At 36.0% G+C, this 19,298-nt stretch overlaps 3 protein-coding genes across 9 annotated transcripts; 1 reads left to right on the forward strand and 2 right to left on the reverse strand.

Annotated features, from left to right (window-relative positions):
* Window positions 1-536: 536 nt before the first annotated feature.
* LOC306865142 (ankyrin repeat and SAM domain-containing protein 3-like) lies at window positions 537-9,697 on the reverse strand. 2 transcript variants are annotated; one of them, XM_079409547.1, is made up of 16 exons: window positions 9,607-9,697; window positions 9,070-9,254; window positions 8,292-8,490; window positions 8,035-8,156; window positions 7,703-7,784; window positions 7,201-7,318; window positions 6,981-7,118; window positions 5,665-5,790; window positions 5,460-5,572; window positions 5,229-5,378; window positions 5,011-5,135; window positions 4,349-4,490; window positions 3,035-3,236; window positions 2,087-2,146; window positions 1,911-2,006; window positions 537-1,458 (listed from the first exon to the last, which is right to left on the reverse strand). In XM_079409547.1, the coding sequence occupies exons 2-15, from the start codon at window positions 9,246-9,248 to the stop codon at window positions 1,924-1,926; spliced, it is 1,839 nt and encodes a 612-aa protein (XP_079265673.1). In that variant the 5' UTR covers window positions 9,249-9,254; window positions 9,607-9,697; the 3' UTR covers window positions 537-1,458; window positions 1,911-1,923. The 2 variants fall into 2 exon arrangements, with proteins under 2 accessions (XP_079265673.1, XP_079265672.1); XM_079409546.1 differs by having other exon boundaries at window positions 5,011-5,138.
* Window positions 9,698-10,167: 470 nt separating this feature from the next.
* Window positions 10,168-15,167, reverse strand: LOC306865143 (UPF0488 protein C8orf33 homolog). Of its 6 annotated transcripts, XR_013783845.1 has the most exons (7): window positions 15,059-15,145; window positions 13,518-13,595; window positions 13,141-13,343; window positions 12,048-12,138; window positions 11,662-11,808; window positions 10,844-11,173; window positions 10,168-10,384 (listed from the first exon to the last, which is right to left on the reverse strand). XR_013783845.1 is itself a non-coding variant. In XM_079409550.1 (6 exons), exons 2-6 carry the CDS (start codon window positions 13,540-13,542, stop codon window positions 10,950-10,952), a joined length of 690 nt encoding a protein of 229 aa, XP_079265676.1. In that variant the 5' UTR covers window positions 13,543-13,595; window positions 15,059-15,167; the 3' UTR covers window positions 10,168-10,949. The 6 variants fall into 6 exon arrangements, 4 of the variants coding, with proteins under 4 accessions (XP_079265676.1, XP_079265677.1, XP_079265674.1 ...); XR_013783846.1 differs by lacking the exon at window positions 15,059-15,145 and having other exon boundaries at window positions 13,518-13,800; XM_079409550.1 differs by having other exon boundaries at window positions 10,168-11,173; window positions 15,059-15,167.
* On the forward strand, window positions 14,013-17,442 carry LOC306865145 (histone H3.3A). The gene is made up of 4 exons (XM_079409553.1): window positions 14,013-14,337; window positions 15,266-15,410; window positions 16,705-16,858; window positions 16,952-17,442. The coding sequence occupies exons 2-4, from the start codon at window positions 15,283-15,285 to the stop codon at window positions 17,078-17,080; spliced, it is 411 nt and encodes a 136-aa protein (XP_079265679.1). The 5' UTR covers window positions 14,013-14,337; window positions 15,266-15,282; the 3' UTR covers window positions 17,081-17,442.
* Window positions 17,443-19,298: the final 1,856 nt, after the last annotated feature.

The raw sequence follows: 19,298 nt of genomic DNA on the forward strand, positions 1-19,298 counted from the left end.
TAAATGTAAGCTGATTGTATATATAATAGTGCTGTCAAACGATTAATCGCATCCAAAATAAAAGTTTTTGTTTACATAATATATGAGTGTGTACTGTATATAAAAATACAAACACATATGTATATGTATATATATATTCATATAATTTATATTGTACATAAATATATTTTAATATATAAACATAACATTTTTCTTAAATATATACATGCATGTGTATTTATAAATGCATAAATTAGACAGTACACACAGATTATGTAAACAAAAACTTTTATTTTGGATGCGATTAATCGTTCGACAGCACTAATATATATATATATATATATATATATATATATATATATATTGACATAATATTAAACCAAGTGTCATTTAAGGTTCAATGCTTTTGGAGGCACAGGACTATTTTCTATCTCTGCGTTTTTCACCTCTTCTCTGTATTCTTCCAAAAGGTTAAAAATATGACTGATGTATTTACGACAGTGGATTCCACTCATTGAACTGTAGGGGGCTTCAAAGTCGCAAGAATACAAAAAACTACATTTGCTTTAAACGCTTTATTTCCAGACCTTTAAAAAACTTGATTTTTGTACATTTATGTGACATAATTACAGTAAAAACTTTTTCATAATTGACAGACAAGCTGATTAACATAAAAAAATATTTTATAATTGATAGGGTAAAAACAACAAATATTTAAAAATAATAAATTGACAGTAGCTCCTCCAACAATATTACCATAAACCTGGACATCCTTTCTGTGTAATCGGATTGAACTAAATATGTTAAAAATGCTCTAATTTGTTCTTGATTATGTTGAGTTGTCATGTAGGAGTAGCAATAATAATAATATACTATTGTTTTTTTTTGCATATAACCCCAGCTTTGGCCATACTTAGTCATACCAATAAAGCTATTTGAATGAACTGAACTGAAGGCAGTTTGCATAACAGCGGTTTTGACAAATGAATGAGTGTATTTATAACATACACAGTATTTAAGAGAAGATGATTAGACTAACAATTGAGAGTAAAGATCATCTGAGGTTTGATTTACGCAAGAAACCGCTTCATTATTCAGGCTTTAAATAGGCTTATTTTAAATCTAATCTACTAAGAGGTTTGATTTGTTGTACAGCAATAAACAGTATTTGTGCTCGCGGTATCCACAGATGTATTTCTGTGTGCACTGAATTCCTGACAGGAAGTTCAAATCCTCTGGCTCCGCCCTGTCTGACACAGCTTTGTCTGTGATTGGTCAGTTCTCATGGTGAATATACCACGTAACTGGAGCACATGTGAGAGATGCTCTTCGCCCGCTTGTCATTTTTGGCCGCCTGCCGTCGTTCGGCTCGTCATCTCCATCTGAACTCATGTGGTACTGGAGCGGCGCGGCTCATCTCTCTGACCCGCTCCTGTGTTCAGGGTGGTTTTTCACCCTCCGTCGGTAAAAGCCAGTGTCCTGCAAGGAGAAACACATCAGTTAAACGGTCATTCAGAGAGTAATCTTGCAAAATTCAAGTTTCAAACGTCTTATTTTAACACACACACTACTTTTCAAACATTTGGGGTTGTAAGATATTTTAATGTTTTTAAAGAAGTATCTTCCACTCACCAAGGCTGCATTTATTTGATCAAAAATACACTGAAAATGGTAATATTGTGAAATATTTAAAACAACAGTTTTCTTTTGTAATATATTGTAAAATGTAATTTATTCCTGTGATCAAAGCTGTATTTTCAGCATCATTACTCCAGTCTTCAGTGTCACATGATCCTTCAGAAATCATAATAATATACTGATTTGCTGCTCAAGAAACATTTATTATTATCAATGTTGAAAACAGATGTGCTGCTTCATATTTTGGTGGAAACCGTGATTTTTTGATTTTATATAAATGATGTTCAACCAACCCATTCTCAGCCGCTAGGATTCTTCCCAGTTGTGTGAGTGTTTCTCTGAAGCGCTGAGATGCTGGAGACTGTGAAGGATTTCCTTCAGACCGTCAGCTGGACAGAGAAACACAATATGAATTCACACGTCCACGTGAAGAAAAAACATGACACATGCACAGAAACAGAAGTCTTACCGAGCTCCGCCATATGAGACTCCATCTTAGACAGCAGCTGAGAGCACATCAAGCCGTCACCTAGCACAGACAGACCATGCATTACAACAGTTACACTTACATCCAGAGCTCAACAGACAGTCACAAAAATGTCATTCAAATCTCAACCGAAAAATTGATTTATAGTGTTAATGACATACATCTTTCAAGATGGTCCAAACATAAGATGCATATAGCAAGTGATAATATATGCTTCTGAGGTTTGCTGTTCATTTTGTCTTGTGCACCTTTTTTTTCTGGCAAGCAAAAACACCAATTATTTTTTTTTTCAACATTTTTTGATTCTCAATATAATTAATATACTTTTTTGATACAAAAAACTTTTCATACTGCAGAAATAAAAGTCAAATAGTGATAAATAAAATGGTGAATAAATTTTCAAAAATCATAAAATACATTTTAATAAAATTAAAATAATACTGTTAAATAGTGATTAAGTAGTGATGATAAAAATGTAAAAAAAGATATTAAAATATATAATTTTATTAAAACATTAATGAATAGTGCTAATTTAATAAACATTTTTAATTGCATTTTTGAATGCACACTAAAGACAAAGAATACATACTGCAGGAACCACAAGTTGGTGTGACTTCCACTACATGTTTTATATATTTGTGCTTTGTTTTTGAAGAAAGTTTGCCTGCGCAAAACATGCTAGGGTGCTTGAGAGTTGATGTATGGTTGCTAAGGTGTTCTGACTGGTTGCAAGTTGGCTGTTAGGGTCTTCTGGGTGGTTGCTGCTAGGCAACCCGACAGTAGTAGTTTTCTTAAATTACATTAAAATATACTTTTAATACGGCACTTTTAATGATGCTGGGCATTATTTGCAATGCATTCTGGGAATTAATAACCGAATTCCCTTTTTCTAATTTTCTGCAAATAAAAGCATTGGCAGGTTCAGCACACCTCGAGTGTCCTCCTGTGTGAGAGTGCTGCGTAGAGTGTGTAGTTTCCCGCTCAGTGTCTGAATGCATTTGCTGTTCTCCTGCAGCTCCGCCTGAACGCTCTTCCACGCCATCTTCTCCTCCATCAGACATCCCTCCATCACGGCACGCAGCTCCTTCTCCTGGGTCACCTGACCCTGCAGAGACTCCACCTCCACACAACGCTACACACACAAAGAAAAGATTAAAGGTGCAGTATTTAATATTGACAGCTAGTGGTTGAAATGGGTACTGCGGTCCGAATTCAAAATATTGGAGAGAGTCGTTTCTCCATCCCTCCTCCTCAGACTCAGAGCTCACATGGGTTGCCAGATTGAGGACACGGAACAGGAACGAGTGCAACTGGCAATGGAAGGCGATGAGCCTTACATTGTAAGTTGTTGAGTTGATGTATTCGTGTTTTAATAAGTCTCTGGTCATAGAGCTTTTTAGATGGATGCCAAGGTTTTTTAGGTCGGATAGAATCTGTGACGTCTGACCCAGTTCGTTTGCTGGCTTCCATGGCAGGAGTCCTGTGTTTTCCACCAAATGGCAACCCAGACTGTTGAAATACTATTGGGTAAATTGTCAGTGGGCGGAGTCACACAGACCAAAACAAAAACAGACATTCTGACACGGAACACACATTTATAAGTAAAATAACTGGCTGTAGCCAGTATTGTTTTTAGAGAAACAAGTATGCAAATGTAGCATGTTTCCTAAATATCTGCAAAGGTATTATGTTTTTATGCTTTATTACAGTCAAAAGATTACATAAAGCACCTTTAGGAGAACCACACAATAACTACAGCAAACTTGCAGTTATGATGTGGTAAATTTATGACAATGTTGTTGCCAGAACAGTGCTGTTTTTTACAACATCAGTTTTATGCATGGCAACCCTTGAGCTCAACTTATTTCAATGGACTGATTTTATAGCATGTTGTTCATTTTATTGTGACCTATTACACAACCAAATGGATATAAGTCCAGTAATGCTCTGAGATTTTATACATTTAAATGCAAAAAGGTAAAACCTGGTTATATAGCAAAAACTCTACCTGTTAACATTTAAAACATTATTTTGTGAAACAGGTCAGTCTTGTCACTTTGCGTACATTCAAAAGACTTTTTTCGATTCTGTGTTGATGTTGCAGTTCACACTTAATCACAAACTAGGTGCCAATTGCACAGCAGTTCTCTTCCCTGACTTTAGCTACCGTCCTACAATCCTCCTCACATGAAAATGAGCTTTATGAGGTGAAGATGGTGTGAATGGAAGTCATGCAGTCAGCACCTTATGAAGCTGAATGGCCATTTCCTGCATCTCGGCCTCCAGTTGGTCCGCATACGCCTGCTCTAACGCATCACTGGGTGGCCGTGCGTTACTATGCCAACGGGCTATTGCTGATGTCATCTTCCTCTTAGGACCAAACAGACTATAAAATGAAAAGCACAAATATGTAAATAACAACAACAAAAAAAGTTAAAAATAAATAAAGCTATTCAAATAAAGTGCTAAAATTGTCTAAATAAAATAAAAGCACAACTATTAAAATAAAAAATAAAATAATACATTTTAATAAATACATAAAACAATTTAAAGTGATGCAATTGTAAAAATAAATAAAATAAACATTGTATAAATAATACAATATAATACATCAAATAGAGTTAATTAATGGGATTAATTAATTAAATAAAAAAATAATATATTTACAAAAAATTTAAATAACTGAACAGTAATAAACAAATGGTAAAAAAAATTAAATACTGTATAAATAAAATAAAAAATAAAATAATATTAATGAAATGACAAAGTAGTGATAAAATTTTAATAAATGTAATTTTAATAAAATATAAACATTACAAATATTAATTATTTTAAAATTTGAATAAAACAAAATAAAATAAAGTGATCAATTTTGTATAAAAAATAAAAATAGTGCAAAGACTCACGTGATGCCAACTTCCTTGAGGTCGTTCTCAGTAAGCGTGAGGAAGATCCTCAGGTCGATGTCTTGCTCCTCCAGCAGGGGAAGGTACTTACTGAACCCGATCTGCTCAAGGAACTCTGCGAGATCCTGCTACACGTATACATACTCTTTACTGGTACATTTAACTCTCATACACACACACACACACACACACACAGAAGTGACTAGAAGAACACACACCTTGGGTCCAGCGTATGAAGGAGAAGTTCCAGAGGAAGACGGCGCCTCGCGGTAACCTGTGCTGCCACTGCTGTTACCGGGACTCCTGCCTTTGAAATGCTGGAGTTTATTGGATCGACGTGGACAACTCCTCTTTGCTTGATCAGAGTCCTGCAAACATGATGAGACGTTGAGAGAACAGTGTGCTGGAGATGTTTGCTGTGAGCTGCAGTGATGCATGATGGTTCGGACCTCATTGCTCTCCAGGGACGCCTCCCTGCTGTGTCCGAGGAGATGAGACAGACCCTCGCTGCTGCTGCTGCTGCTCCTCATGGTGGGCATGTCGTTATCAAAGAACAGCTCATCTGCATGCAGAATGGAAACAGAATCACATTGTAACGCATGTTCTCAGCAGATGCATTGCTAAGAATGATGGACATCCTGCTGAACTTCACACCTCTACTGCTGTTGCTCTGGCCGTCGAGCTCATTGATGGGGGAAGTGACATCACGATTGCAGATTCCCTCACTCTGATCACCAACGTCCCGAAACGTCACATATCCAGGTGGAGCCACAGGAACCTCTGCAATGAAAGAACACATTATATAGATTCAACATCCCTTTCCACTATTTTATTCTATTAAAATTTATTTTTTTATATTTAAATTACAATAAATGTGAATATACTTATAAAATCATTTCAACACATTTCCAATTTAATAAAATAACAATAAAATTTAATTAAGTATTTTTATTTTATTGAATTAAAATGCACTTTTTTGAATATTTAACTTTAAATAAATGTAAATATTTATTAAATATTTAAAATATATCCCTTTCCACTATTTTATTTAATTAAAATGAATACTTTGTTTTTTTTATATTTAACTTCAAATAAATGTAAATATATTTATAAAATACTATGTGTTTAAAATTTAATAAAAATAACTATTTAAATGCGTTTAATGCAATGAAAGAACATAATTCTTTGTCTCTAAATGTATATATATATATATATATGTATATGTATATATATATGTGACCCTGGAGCACAAAAGCAGTCTTAAGTCGCTGGGGTATATTTGTAGCAATAGCCAAAAATACATTGTATGGGACAAAATTATCCATTTTTCTTTTATGCCAAACATTATTAGGATATTAAGTAAAGATCATGTTCCATGAAGATATTTTGTAAATTTCTTGCCGTAAATATATCAAAACTTCATTTTTGATTAGTAATATGCATTGCTAAGAACTTCATTTGAACAACTTTAAAGGCGATTTTCTCAATATTTAGATTTTTTTGCACCCTCAGATTCCAGATTTTCAAATAGCTGCATCTCGGCCAAATATTGTCCTATAATAACAAACCATACATCACTGGAAAGTTTATTTATTCAGCTTTCATATGATGTATAAATCTCAATTTTGAAAAATTGACCTTTAAGACTGGTTTTGTGGTCCAGGGTCACATATATACAACAGTCAACATAGAGAGAGCGAGAAATGTATAATGTTACAAAAGATTTCTTCTTCAAATAAATAGATGGTTATCTCCAAAATATGAAGCAGCACAACTGTTTTCTACATTGATAATAATCAGAAATGTTTCTTAAGCAGCAAATCAGTATATTAGATTGATTTCTGAAGGATCATGTGACACTGAAGACTGGAGTAATGATGCTGGAAATTGAAAGGCTTTGATCACAGAAATAAATTACATTTTAAAATATATATTGAAATAGAAAATGGTAATGGTTATAGTGGGAGTACCGTGTTTGGAGCCGACTCTGAAGCGTGCGATAGCTTGAGGGCCGTCGTGAATGCTGGGTCCTCTGGTTCTGCTGCGAGCTGATCGGACTCGAGGAGTCACACTCTCTTCTTCAGACGAGCTCAACTCCTCATACAGCGCTAGAGAGACAGATCAGCTTGGGTTATTTTCTGCATTCCCGACAAAGAAGGTCAATTACAGAAGCTACAGTGCATGACTGACATGATTTGGCTCTCATGACGTGCATGTCGATGAGGCTGGCGATTTTAGTGTGTCCGTACATCATAGCCAGAGCTCTCGCCGTTTCTCCGTTCATGTTCCTCTCCTCCGTTCGTATGCCCTGAATCATAAAAATAACACACAAGCATTTTTTAACATTAGGGGTGTAAACAGGTGCTCTGACTACAATTCAGTTATGATTATGTAGTAAATAACATTAGGGATTATGAAAATTAGAAATTTTGGCCACAATTAAGTTTGATGTACAGCTATTTTTAAAACTAAGCTTTAAGTTAGTTTAACTAGAGAGTCAATTTATATTCAGAAGTAGTTTTGGATCAGGTATGAATCTTGTTTTCAATTGCTAATGTTAATAATTTACTATTAGTTTTCATAATGGATGCATTGAGTGGTCATTGTCATATCGATACAAATCTGTAATTTTTCTACATATAATTAGATTTTTAATTTAAAGTAAGTCATTTCAGAGTAAGGTCACACTTGCATGGTTGAGCAGGTACTGAACGATGATTTCATGGCCGGACGCAGCAGCTTCCATGAGCGGTGTGAATCCTGACAGCGGCTCTCTGTGAGGGCAAAGGTCAAAGATGTTTACTAGCTGTTTAAGCAAGATTATGCCCAGAATTAAATACTAGCATTTATTGCATGCTAAGTAGTAAATACAGTATTGTTAATGTATAAACTGTGATGCTGTTGTAACATGAGTGGCGGCCAGTTATCATCTCGGAAATAAAAAGATAACATTTTCACTTGAGATTAAGAACATAGGAAGGACTCAAGTTTTGCTTTGTATCAATGAATGCAAATGTAACTCACTTGATATTTGCATTGGCGTGATGCTCTAATAAGAATTTGACCATCTGCTGATGTCCAGTAGCTGTGCTGTGCAGCAGAGCCGTCCACCCGCGCACATCCTTACACTCCAGCTGCGCTCCTTGCTGTACAGAGAGAGCTTTCATTCAGTGTGGTATAGTGAGCGCTGGCTGTTTGCTCTGCTAAATTTTGCAATCTTGTAATAAACTGTATAATCCAACTAACAAATCGTTAATATGAATTGTTCATGTAAACCTGACCTGCAGCAGGAAGTAGGCGATGCTCTCGTTTCCGCAGCTGGCGGCGAGCATCAGGGGTGTGAGTCCTTTAGATGTGGTGGTGTTGACACTGACGCCCGTCTCCAGCAGCAGGTTAGTGATGTTATCGTGACCGATATATGCAGCGTACATCAGAGGAGTCCAGCCACCGATGTTCTTCCCGTCCATATCCACATCTCCCCTGAATAACCATTCATCAGAGACAGACAAAAGTCTTTGTGTTGCTGTTACTGCTTATGGTTGGTAAATGAAACAGATATCTGTCTATCTATTTATCTATCTATCTATCTCTCTATATATATATTCCATCCATTCATCCATCTGTCTATCATCCATCCAGCTCTCTCTATATATGGGTAGTTGACAAATACAAATTTGACTGTGTCCTATGGTGTGACAGCAAAAATGTAAGGAAAAAAACTTAACATACAAATAACATGAGAAAAATGTATCTTCATTCTTAGAGTTACAAATAGCATGAGAGGTTTATCTTCAAAGTTATTTTATATATATATATATATATATATATATATATATATATATATATATACACATCTGTCTATCTGTCATCCATCCTTCTATCTATCTATCTATCTATCTCTCTCTCCATTTAACTATCATCCATACATCCACTCTCTCTCTCTCTCTCTCTCTCTCTATAAATAGTCATATTTCTTTAAACGTTCAAGCACACTGAACTAAAATATGTCAAAAACTGTTGGAGGGAGACATGCACAGTATGAACAGCAGATTCTTCCACCTGCGGATGCACTCAGCCACCACATCATACTGTCCGATGGAGCAGGCGGTGTGAAGATCCAGCGGCACGTTCAGCTCCTCCGGGCCGATCAGAGCGTCTCCTCCGTCGGCCAGCCACACGGACAGACTCGCGCCTAACTGCTCCGACTCACTGCTCGCCTCGTCGCTCAGCTCAGACATACTCCTCTGGAAATGAGGTTGGATATTTAATATTTACAGTTCTGTGCAATAATATTAGCTAAAACTTATGTATATCAAAATAAAATAATTTATTTGATCCCTCTCAAAATAACCAGTTTATTCAGAGAAATGATGTACCGTTATCTGGTATCAGGACTATTATCCGTCAGTCAGTTCAACTCAGATAAATGTTATCTCATACTCTTATTCATGTGTTTATAACATAGTTATGATGCTGAAAAGTTATAATTAGTAAAGTTATAACCAAACTCTTAACATGGAAATGCCTTTTACAACAACCGTCCATGCCACAAACGCATAACCTAATAAAGCACTCGACAAATAAAAGCGTACAAACCTTAAAATAATTACAACTTTCCAAACTGGTAAATCAATGTTTTGTTCAGAAATTGCAACAGCAGCGGCAACTCAAAGGAAGTTTTTTGTTCCAGCCGGGGCGTGTTGTTAAATGTTTTATAGGGAGTTGTAGTCTTTTGCCTGCTTCTCATAATATAATTTAAACGGCTAGTGCACAATATAAGACTTCATATCCCATGAGCCTCTGCGTCAGCACTCATAGCTAACATGCCTGACGACATCAAACAGCAACACGTTTGTTGATAAACTGCAAAAGAATGATACACATAATAAAATATCTAAAAACAAAAGGCTTGTTTTCACTGAGAGCATTGATTTGAGGTGAAATAATGCGCATGAATTGTTTGAGAAAAAAGCGGACATTTGCAATATAAGCCTTTTAAACGTTACCATAGCAACTTTTACATTAAATCAGTTACACATACAATTTTAATTTATATTTTAATCATCAGAATTACTCAAAAAATAATAAAAAAAAATCAATAAAACCCAGTACAATTTTAAATAAATAATATAATAAAAATTAAAACCACAAAGTTTTGGGCATAATTAATTTATTTTGATTTTTTTCTATGACCATTTTGAACATAACAAAAAAGTTAAATCTAGCAATAATGTATGCTTAATAAAATGCATAGAGAACATATAGCAAAATTATGCAATAGAAGTATATAATATCTTATTATGCATCTACTTAAAGGGTTACTCAACCCCAAAATGAAAATTTTGTCATTAATCACTTACCCCCTGTCGTTCGTCTTCGGAACACAATTGAAGATATTTTGGATGAAAACCAGGCGGCTTGTGACTGTCCCATAGACTGCCAAGTAAATAACACTGTCACCGCAGCACACAGATACGTTTTCTACATTTATTTACGCTTTGATTTGAGCGAAAACAGCATTTCCGTGTGGTGCGGCTGACACAGAACAGCTTACGCAGTTTGCATTCAGTGGATATTCTCCAAAATGACACGGAGACGAATTGTTAAATAAAGTCGTTAGTTTTATTTTCTTTGTGTACAAAAAGTATTCTCGTAGCTTCATTAAATTCAGATTGAACCACTGGTGGCAGATGGACTATTTTGATGATGTCTTTCATACTTTTCTGGGCCTTGTCAGTGTTAATTACTTGGCAGTCAATGGGACAGTCACAAGCCGCCCGATATTCATCCAAAATATCTTCAATTGTGTTCCGAAGACGAACAAAGCTTTTACGTGTTTGGAACGACATGGGGGTAAGTGATTAATGACAACATTTTCATTTTGGGGTGGAGTAACCCTTTAAGGCACAAATCCTGTTGGTTGATGTTACAGTGTCAAATCATAAGTTGAAGTTAAAGCAAAACTCTTCATGAGTTTTAGTGAAAACAAAAGGTTTTGTGTCTTCGTCAGTCTTTGTGTGTTCATTTGTCTCCTGGGGCCCTTGCAGTGTTTGCATCTCTTGAGATTTATCTGTTTTGTTTGTGGGGTGTGTGTTTCTCTCAGCTCGCCGGTGAAACACTGGTTTGCACTCAGAGACACTGGTGACCCGGGCAGAGCTCATTGCTGTGGAAAGAGACAACAATTTTGTAAGAATCGTGTAAGCAATTTTTGTAAGAATATTGAAAGGCAGGTTTTTTAAATAGACTCTGTGGGAAAGTTAAAAAAAACTGTAAAAAATGCCAAAATAAATAATTTTAAATAAAAACAATTCTAATTACCTAAATAAATAAATACACATATTAAGATTAATTCTACATTTAAAAAAATATATTAAATATACTTTAAAATAAATGCATCATAAATTTATTTTAATATAAATAAATAGTTTAAAAATAAAATATCATGCAACAATAGAAACTAATTAGTTACAAATATTATAAATTAATTCTTATACAATTTTATTACATAAATATTCATTATAAATATTTATAATACTAATTTCCACAGTATTAACTGGTTCATGAAAATACAAAGCTGCCCTTTAATAAAAAAAACATAAAATTAAATAAAAAATTTAGACATATGAATGTACATTTATGCCACTGCCTTACCTGACTGTATGAGTTTGAACTGTCTGGCTCTTTCCTCTTCCATCTTCTTCCTGTAGTCTCCAGAGATCGCTCGCATTACCTGCCTCTTCTTCACCAAGGGAGCTTTGGAGCTGTGTAACGTCTTCAGAGCACGGCTCGTTTCTTCCCCTAAATGGAGGCATGTGTGTAAACAAAACACAAGGTGAGGGTTTCTTTTCAACAAATGTATTATTTTGGATAAACCCCTTGAGATGCATCATCTCATTTTCCAAGGTCCTATTACACAAAAATTAGAAAACATAACACAAAAACAAACAATCACAACAATAAAAACAACTTTCTTTTGCCCTGAGCTTGTGTAATATATATATATACACATGTTATATTTATTGTGTTGTCTCACTCACGTTGTTTGCTGGAGGTTTTTTGAGTTTTAAGGCCGCGCTCGAGCTGTTCGATGCACCAATCTAACTCCCGACTCAGCTTCTCATCAGGAGTCTAACACACACACAGTTATTAAGTCAAGTTATTAGTTTGACTTTGCCATAGCTTATACATATAAACACAACAGTAAATAAATATATAAATAGTGTATACAGTGCTATGCATAAGTTTAGGCACCCGTGCTAAAGTTGACTAAAAAGAGGAATAAAAAATCATCTTTTGGAAATTGAACTTAATGCCTTAATTAAAAAAATTGGGATAAATCCTACCTTTAAGGACACCAATTTTCTTTGTGAATGAATAATGTATCGTAAATAAATAAATGTTCTTCCTTAAAATACAGGGTGCATAAATTTGGGCACCCCTATGTTAAATTCCCATAGAGGCAGGCAGATTTTTATTTTTAAAGGCCAGTTACTTCATGGATCCAGGATACTATGCATCCTGATAAAGTTCCCTTGGCTTTTGGAATTAAAGTAGCCCCACATCATCACATAGCCTTCACCATACCTAGAGATTGGCATGGTTTTATTTCAGTTAGCCTAATAGCTGGTTTGATTTGCATTGAGAGGTGATCTTATGGAAAGTACTCCATGCCAATCTCTAGGTATGGTGAAGGCTATGTGATGATGTGGGGCTATTTTAATTCCAAAAGCCAAGGGAACTTTATCAGGATGCATAGTATCCTGGATCCATGAAGTAACTGGCCTTTGAAAATAAAGATCTGCCTGCCTCTATGGGAATTTAACATAGGGGTGCCCAAACTTATGCACCCTGTATTTTAAGGAAGAACATTTATTTATTTACGATACAATATTCATTCACAAAGAAAATTGGTGTCCTTAAAGGTAGGATTTTTCCCAATTTGTTTAATTAAGGCATTAAGTTAAATTTCCAAAAGATGATTTTTTATTCCTCTTTTTAGTCAACTTTAGCATGGGTGCCTAAACTTATGCATAGCACTGTATATATATATATATATATATATATATATATATATATATATATATATATATATATATATATATATATATGTGTGTGTGTGTGTGTGCTTACCAGTTCTGTGGTCTCTTGTTTGGGTGTTTCCTCCTTGCTTTTTCCCCCTTTCTGTTGATTATCTTTTCCGTCACCTGTTTTCTTTTTCTTCTTCTTGTGTTTTTTAGCATTGGTAGGAGTGCCAGTATTTTGGGCTGTTGTTTTGGGGTCCTCGCCACTCTGGCCATCTGTGTTTTTCTCATTTTCCAGTATTCCGGTTGTTTCTGGAAATCGTGAACAAATTTAGAGCATTTCCAAAGCATTTCTCTGCCCCTTAGATTGCATGCTATTAAGTCACACAGTGCAATTCTGCTAAATTACACTTTCAAATACAAACCATATTACACTTTTACAAATTAAATATATGTTAGCTGGTATGATTGGTAGTGAAATCTTACCTGTTCCAGTTGATTCCTCTGCCATAGCTGAGGTTTTAATCTTCTGAAAACACAAATGCACTAGTTGTCTGTTCTTTCCTATGAAAAACACAAACTATCACCATTAAGGAAAATATAAATGTGATAGAATCAATTGACTACTTCAACTCCAAGCGTTGGATTTTCTTCTTCTTGTGTGATTTGCGGCAGCTTAGACGCTGCGTTGGATTTTCAAATATATTTACAGAATTTAGCTGCGCATGAATATCTCATATGTGTGCACCAAACAATGAGCTCCGCCGATAACACGTTTCCATTCTATAGGTTCCTACTGCAGCGCAATAAAATTTGCCCTTCTTTTTAGGCAATGGTGACACAAAGACCGCACTAAAACACACTGGAGCTCAAAATAAATGTATTTTTCGCCATTGTTTGCGAAGCATCGATTATCGCAATAATTTACCAGTATTAAAAGGAACCATATGGCACGGTTGTTTTTAAATGGTTACGTAATCCATACCAAACTGGTCCAGGGCGAGAAATGCAAGGATTTTAAAAGCATTAACACAGATGTTTCACGAAGATTGTTGATTAAACGTTCATATAACGCCGTTTGAAATTCAAAAACAGTTTCAGTCTGCAGAAACAGACCGAAAGCCGTTTACAATTACATTAAAACCGCGCTAAAACTATTATAAATAAATACTAAAGAGTAAATCTGCTCCAGCCAATGAGAGTCGGTGTGGGCGTGGCTTATATTTGTATAAATTTGGGCAGCTCGTTCTGCGCGCGACCGACGTTCCTTGTTTTGGGTTTGAAGGATTAACCGAAACAAAAACTCGTAAGTATCGTTAACGGTCGGTCTTAAACTAACAGAAACCATCTTATGGTGTGTTTAGTCTTTTATGTGTCGTGTTTTAAGACATTTTATGACATTGGAAATCTCTTTAGTCCGTGTTTTGTGTTTAGATTCATAGACGGCGGTTGTAGATGATTTTGTCGCGGTAGCATGAAGCTAAGCTAACGAGGACGAGCTCGTATTTACTTCTGCTTTATCCCTGAAGTTCGTTTGATATTTTTTAACTTTTAAATCTTTGTTTTTAATACGTGGTCTCACAATACGCGTCGTTTTTTTATTGAACCGCTTTCAGTCGACAGACACTGAATTGTCGGTGTAGACAAAGAAAAGGCTGTAATTGGTTTTCTTGGGCGCCATGTTACACATATAAACGTGTCTGTGTCTCATCCTGAGATGGTGGACTTCACTACTGCATTAATCATAGCTTCCACTCATCAGTTTACCGGTGGTTTCTCATCTCTTTCGCTGTAATTGAAGGGAACGTGGCGTATATGTAGTACTAGTTGCTGAATGGTTGAATGAAAGTCGCCGCCGTTGAATATTTTTGCCTTCAGGCTGTGTGTGTGTGTGTGTGTGTGAGTGAGACCCAGTGTCCCACTGTGAGTTGTTCAGGTTATTGATTCTCCACAGCAACATGCGATTCTGCTTTCTTGTATACCTATGCGAATTTGTATGTACTTTAATTAATAAGTTCAGCGTTTACCTTGGAAGTATCAATTTTTAGCTTTAATCTCCTAAATGGCGCCCCCAAGTTGTAAAGTGCTGCTTCAGGATATTGCTGTCATGGTGTGCTTGTGTTTCTGCATGACTGTATTATTGGGCGGGACACAAGCGGGAGTTTAGTTGTGGATTGCGTCATGGCGCGCGGAATTCCCCGCTGTTGTTTTTTCTGATCGGTTTGTCTCTTTAGACCTTCACTAGAGTGCCATGGCACGTACTAAACAGACCGCCCGTAAATCCACCGGTGGTAAAGCCCCCAGGAAGCAGCTGGCCACCAAGGCGGCCAGGAAGAGTGCGCCCTCCACCGGTGGAGTCAAGAAGCCCCACAGATACCGGTGAGAAACACTGAACACGTGTAGTAGTAGTAGTAGATAAATAGATAGTTTATCATATTTCCTGTAAACAATGGAGATTTTATATATCGTGTACACACTGAATATATTATTCAGTGTATATACGATATTCAATATATTTAAATGGTTTTATATATTGTGTATATAGAGGTTTTGTATACTGCATTTTATATAATGTTTAAAAATGTATGATTGTAAATTTACAGTACATGTGTGTATATATAAAAACAAATAAGTTATATATACACAAGGATTGTGTTCAAGCGGAGTATCTATATGCTAGGAAACTCAGTTAACTCTTTTGAAGAGATTTTAACCGTTAAACCAGAGTTTTAGTTTAGCAGATTAAAAATTTAGTAATTTGTTATAAACTGTTATACCAAACTATAAATCTGCTATATAAACACTATATATATTCAGCTTATAAGTGATATAATGTATACACAATGAATTAATGTATTAAATTGTGTATAATTTGTGTATAGATATAAAACCATATCTATGTATAGATATACATGATGCAATGTAAATATTTTTGAAATTTTGTATATGTAGAACAGGGATGGGCAACTTCAGTCCTGGAGTGCCGCTGTCCTGCAGAGTTTAGCTCCAACCCTAATCAAACACACCTGAGTGCCTGTAGCTTTCTAGTGATCTTGAAGACATCGATTAGCTGCTTTGGGTGCGTTTGATTAGGGTTGGAGCTAAACTCTCCAGGACTGAGGCTGCCCATACCTGATGTAGAATATATAAGTTATTTTTTACATATGCATACTCTACATCAGGGATAGGCAATGTCGGTCCTGGAGTCCTGCAGAGTTTAGCTCCAACCCTAATCAAACACACCTGAACAAGCTAATTAAGGTCTTCAGAATTGCTAGGGCTACAGGCATGTGAGGCTTTTTTTTTTTTTTTTTTTTTTTTTTTTTTTAATTTTCCAAGGTTGGAGCTAAACTCTGCAGGTCATCGGCACTCCAGAACCGGCGTTGCCTATCCCTGTTCTACACATTCAGTAGATGCACAATATAATGTAAGCGTTTATACACAATATACATTGTGTACATGTTGTATAGATATTTGGAAACTCGTATTGTGTATATACTGAATTTTATATACGTGTATGTGTATTTATATTGTGTATAGACCCAATGTAACAGTTATGTATTCCATATATGCATGATATAACTAACAACTTTTCTTTCTCCTCGGTGCATTTCATGCGTTATCCTAATAACAGCAACTCAATTTATGGTTTCCTGCTTGTTTTCCCCCTCAGTCCTGGAACCGTGGCTCTTCGTGAGATCCGTCGGTACCAGAAGTCCACAGAGTTGCTGATCCGCAAGCTTCCGTTCCAGCGTCTGGTTCGTGAGATCGCTCAGGATTTCAAGACCGACTTGCGTTTCCAGAGCGCTGCCATCGGTGCCTTGCAGGTGTGTCTTCTAGTTCTGGGTTGTGTATAGATCTACTTCACATTTTTCTTTTTTGTTTGGTCCCTCCTAATGTTTTCTCGCTCTGGATTGTAGGAGGCAAGTGAAGCATACCTGGTGGGTCTGTTTGAGGACACCAACTTGTGCGCCATCCACGCCAAACGTGTCACCATCATGCCCAAAGACATCCAGTTGGCACGTCGAATCCGTGGAGAGCGTGCTTAAACTCTTTACTATTTACTTTTTTTGTGGAGGAATATATGGGGGTGGGGTTTGACGTGTGGGAGGGACATCAGGGTTCTTACACGCTTGACTTTAAATGCCTGTGTAGTTTAAGTTTATTTTTTGGTAGTTGCGGTAGGGGAAGGGTATCTTGTGACTCAAGTTGATAGTAGGGGGGCAGTGTCAGAACATTCCGGGAGCTCCTCAGGGTTTTAAAATTTGTATTTTAGACTTTCATATACCTCTGCCTAGTCTGCATGCTTCATGATGAATTAGAATGTGTCCTTTTTTATTTCTATTGTTATTATATAGGGTTTCTCTTCTATTGTGGCCATTTGGTTGTAAATAAACTTTCCACTACCTCAGTGTTGTTTGCCGTTCATTATTTTGGTTTTAGCAGTGTTTAAAGTGCTGTATTTTATTTACTTCTGTCATTTAGCAGACGCTTTTGTCCAAAGCGACTTACAAATAAGAAAGTAACTAAAAAGTTACAACTCTATAAATACTATATACCCACATATTTAAGAAAATAAAGAAATTAAATAAAATTGACACATGCATATAACATTTCAATAAACATAAATGAAAAAATTTAAAACGATACTACTATCCCTGCCCCGTGGAGTCGCACGGTAGAGTCGATGAACTTTACACTCTTTGGTCTTCACACTAAGAGGGCTTCACACGACGGCTGCCGCGGTATAATAACCTTTTTTTTATATACCAATCCAACAAATAATTTAAATTCAGCTGGACCCACTTTTATTTGACTTATACAAACTTTTGCTAAATCCATTTTAGGTCCTAATAGTGCTGCTTTAGTGACAGAAGGTACTAGCAAGTTAATTTAAATATTTGTCTCGGGCTGAATAGCAAACCTTTTTGAAACCCTTTGAGCAGTGCAATTTTAGATTGATTTGTTACACAGGTCATGCTTTGAAAATGGCTTTTCATGGCTTGTAAACCATATGTAACTTTTTACATGGTCCCCTTTGATTACATTATGCTAAAAATATATATATATTTTTTTGCAGCTGATGTTGTCAATGTTGACTTTCAGTGTGTTCAATAATGGTTCCCTGATTACATTTAAACTAGCAGTCACACCACAATTACAATTCAGACTTTTCTCCTTTATGCTTTCAATACAATGCTACTGGCTTTACAATCTTCAATATAAATCCAGCTACAGATGATCCGGTTTAACAGAAGTATTAAAAGAATGTGGACGGTTGATTTGATGATTCTCAGTTTGGAGAGAAAATCTTCTGAATGCATTGAACAATAAATAAACATTCCAAATCAAAAACGTCCCTTTTAAGCCACTATGAGGGTTTTTCTTTGTTGCCGACTTCCTCCTGTTCTTCATCGGACAGCAGTCCTGGTAAATGTACATAGAGGTTTTTCTCCAGAGACTCATCGATCTCTGACTCTCTCCTGAAAACGCACCAGACGACGAAGCCCACTCCAACGAGGCTGATAGGCAGAACTTTCCACCAGGGCCTCTGGTAGGTGCTGCCCATCGAACGGTCCACTTTCCAGGTTCGGTGGCTGGCTTTACTGCTCGAGAACTGGATGGGCTTGGATGCTTCAGTATCATCTGGAGGTTTTCTGGACTTTGCATTAAGCTGTGATGTTAAGGACAGCATCCTTGTGGCGCATAGTCTACAGAGATAAATAATTAATAAAACATTACTTTTAAAATGCCAGAAATAGCACTAGGTTTACTTCTAATATTCTGTGGAGCTTGTATTAACTAAAAAACAATTAAAATGCCATTTACACAGAGATCCCTCAAGCCAAGGTCAGCTGACAATTTAGGAGATCATTAAAGAAAAATCAGTCAGAATTTTGTTCAAAAACAATTCTATTTCGTTTCAATTAATGAAAGGCTTGTTTTAAGTAATGTACCATTCAAAGCAAATTGGTTGCATAAATTCAACTGAGATAAATGATGGATATTTAATAATCTATACAAGAAAAATTATTCACTTACCTTAAATTCGCATGTGTTCTTCTTGTAAAAACATTGTGACTTAAAGAAAACCGTGATAAACGAAGGCAGACTTTTGACATCTTCAGAGTTTCTTCACAGGCGTGAATCTCTCAGGTCATGTAACGAGCTCCCCAGGAAATTCCGACCGGAAGGAGAACTACAATGAACTGAAATATAGTTCCGCTTTGATATATTTGGCGTTTTTAAAGAAAATTGTTCGTCTGA

This window comes from Barbus barbus, assembly GCF_936440315.1.
Source record: "Barbus barbus genome assembly, chromosome: 46".
In the NCBI taxonomy this organism is placed as follows: Eukaryota; Metazoa; Chordata; class Actinopteri; order Cypriniformes; family Cyprinidae; genus Barbus; species Barbus barbus.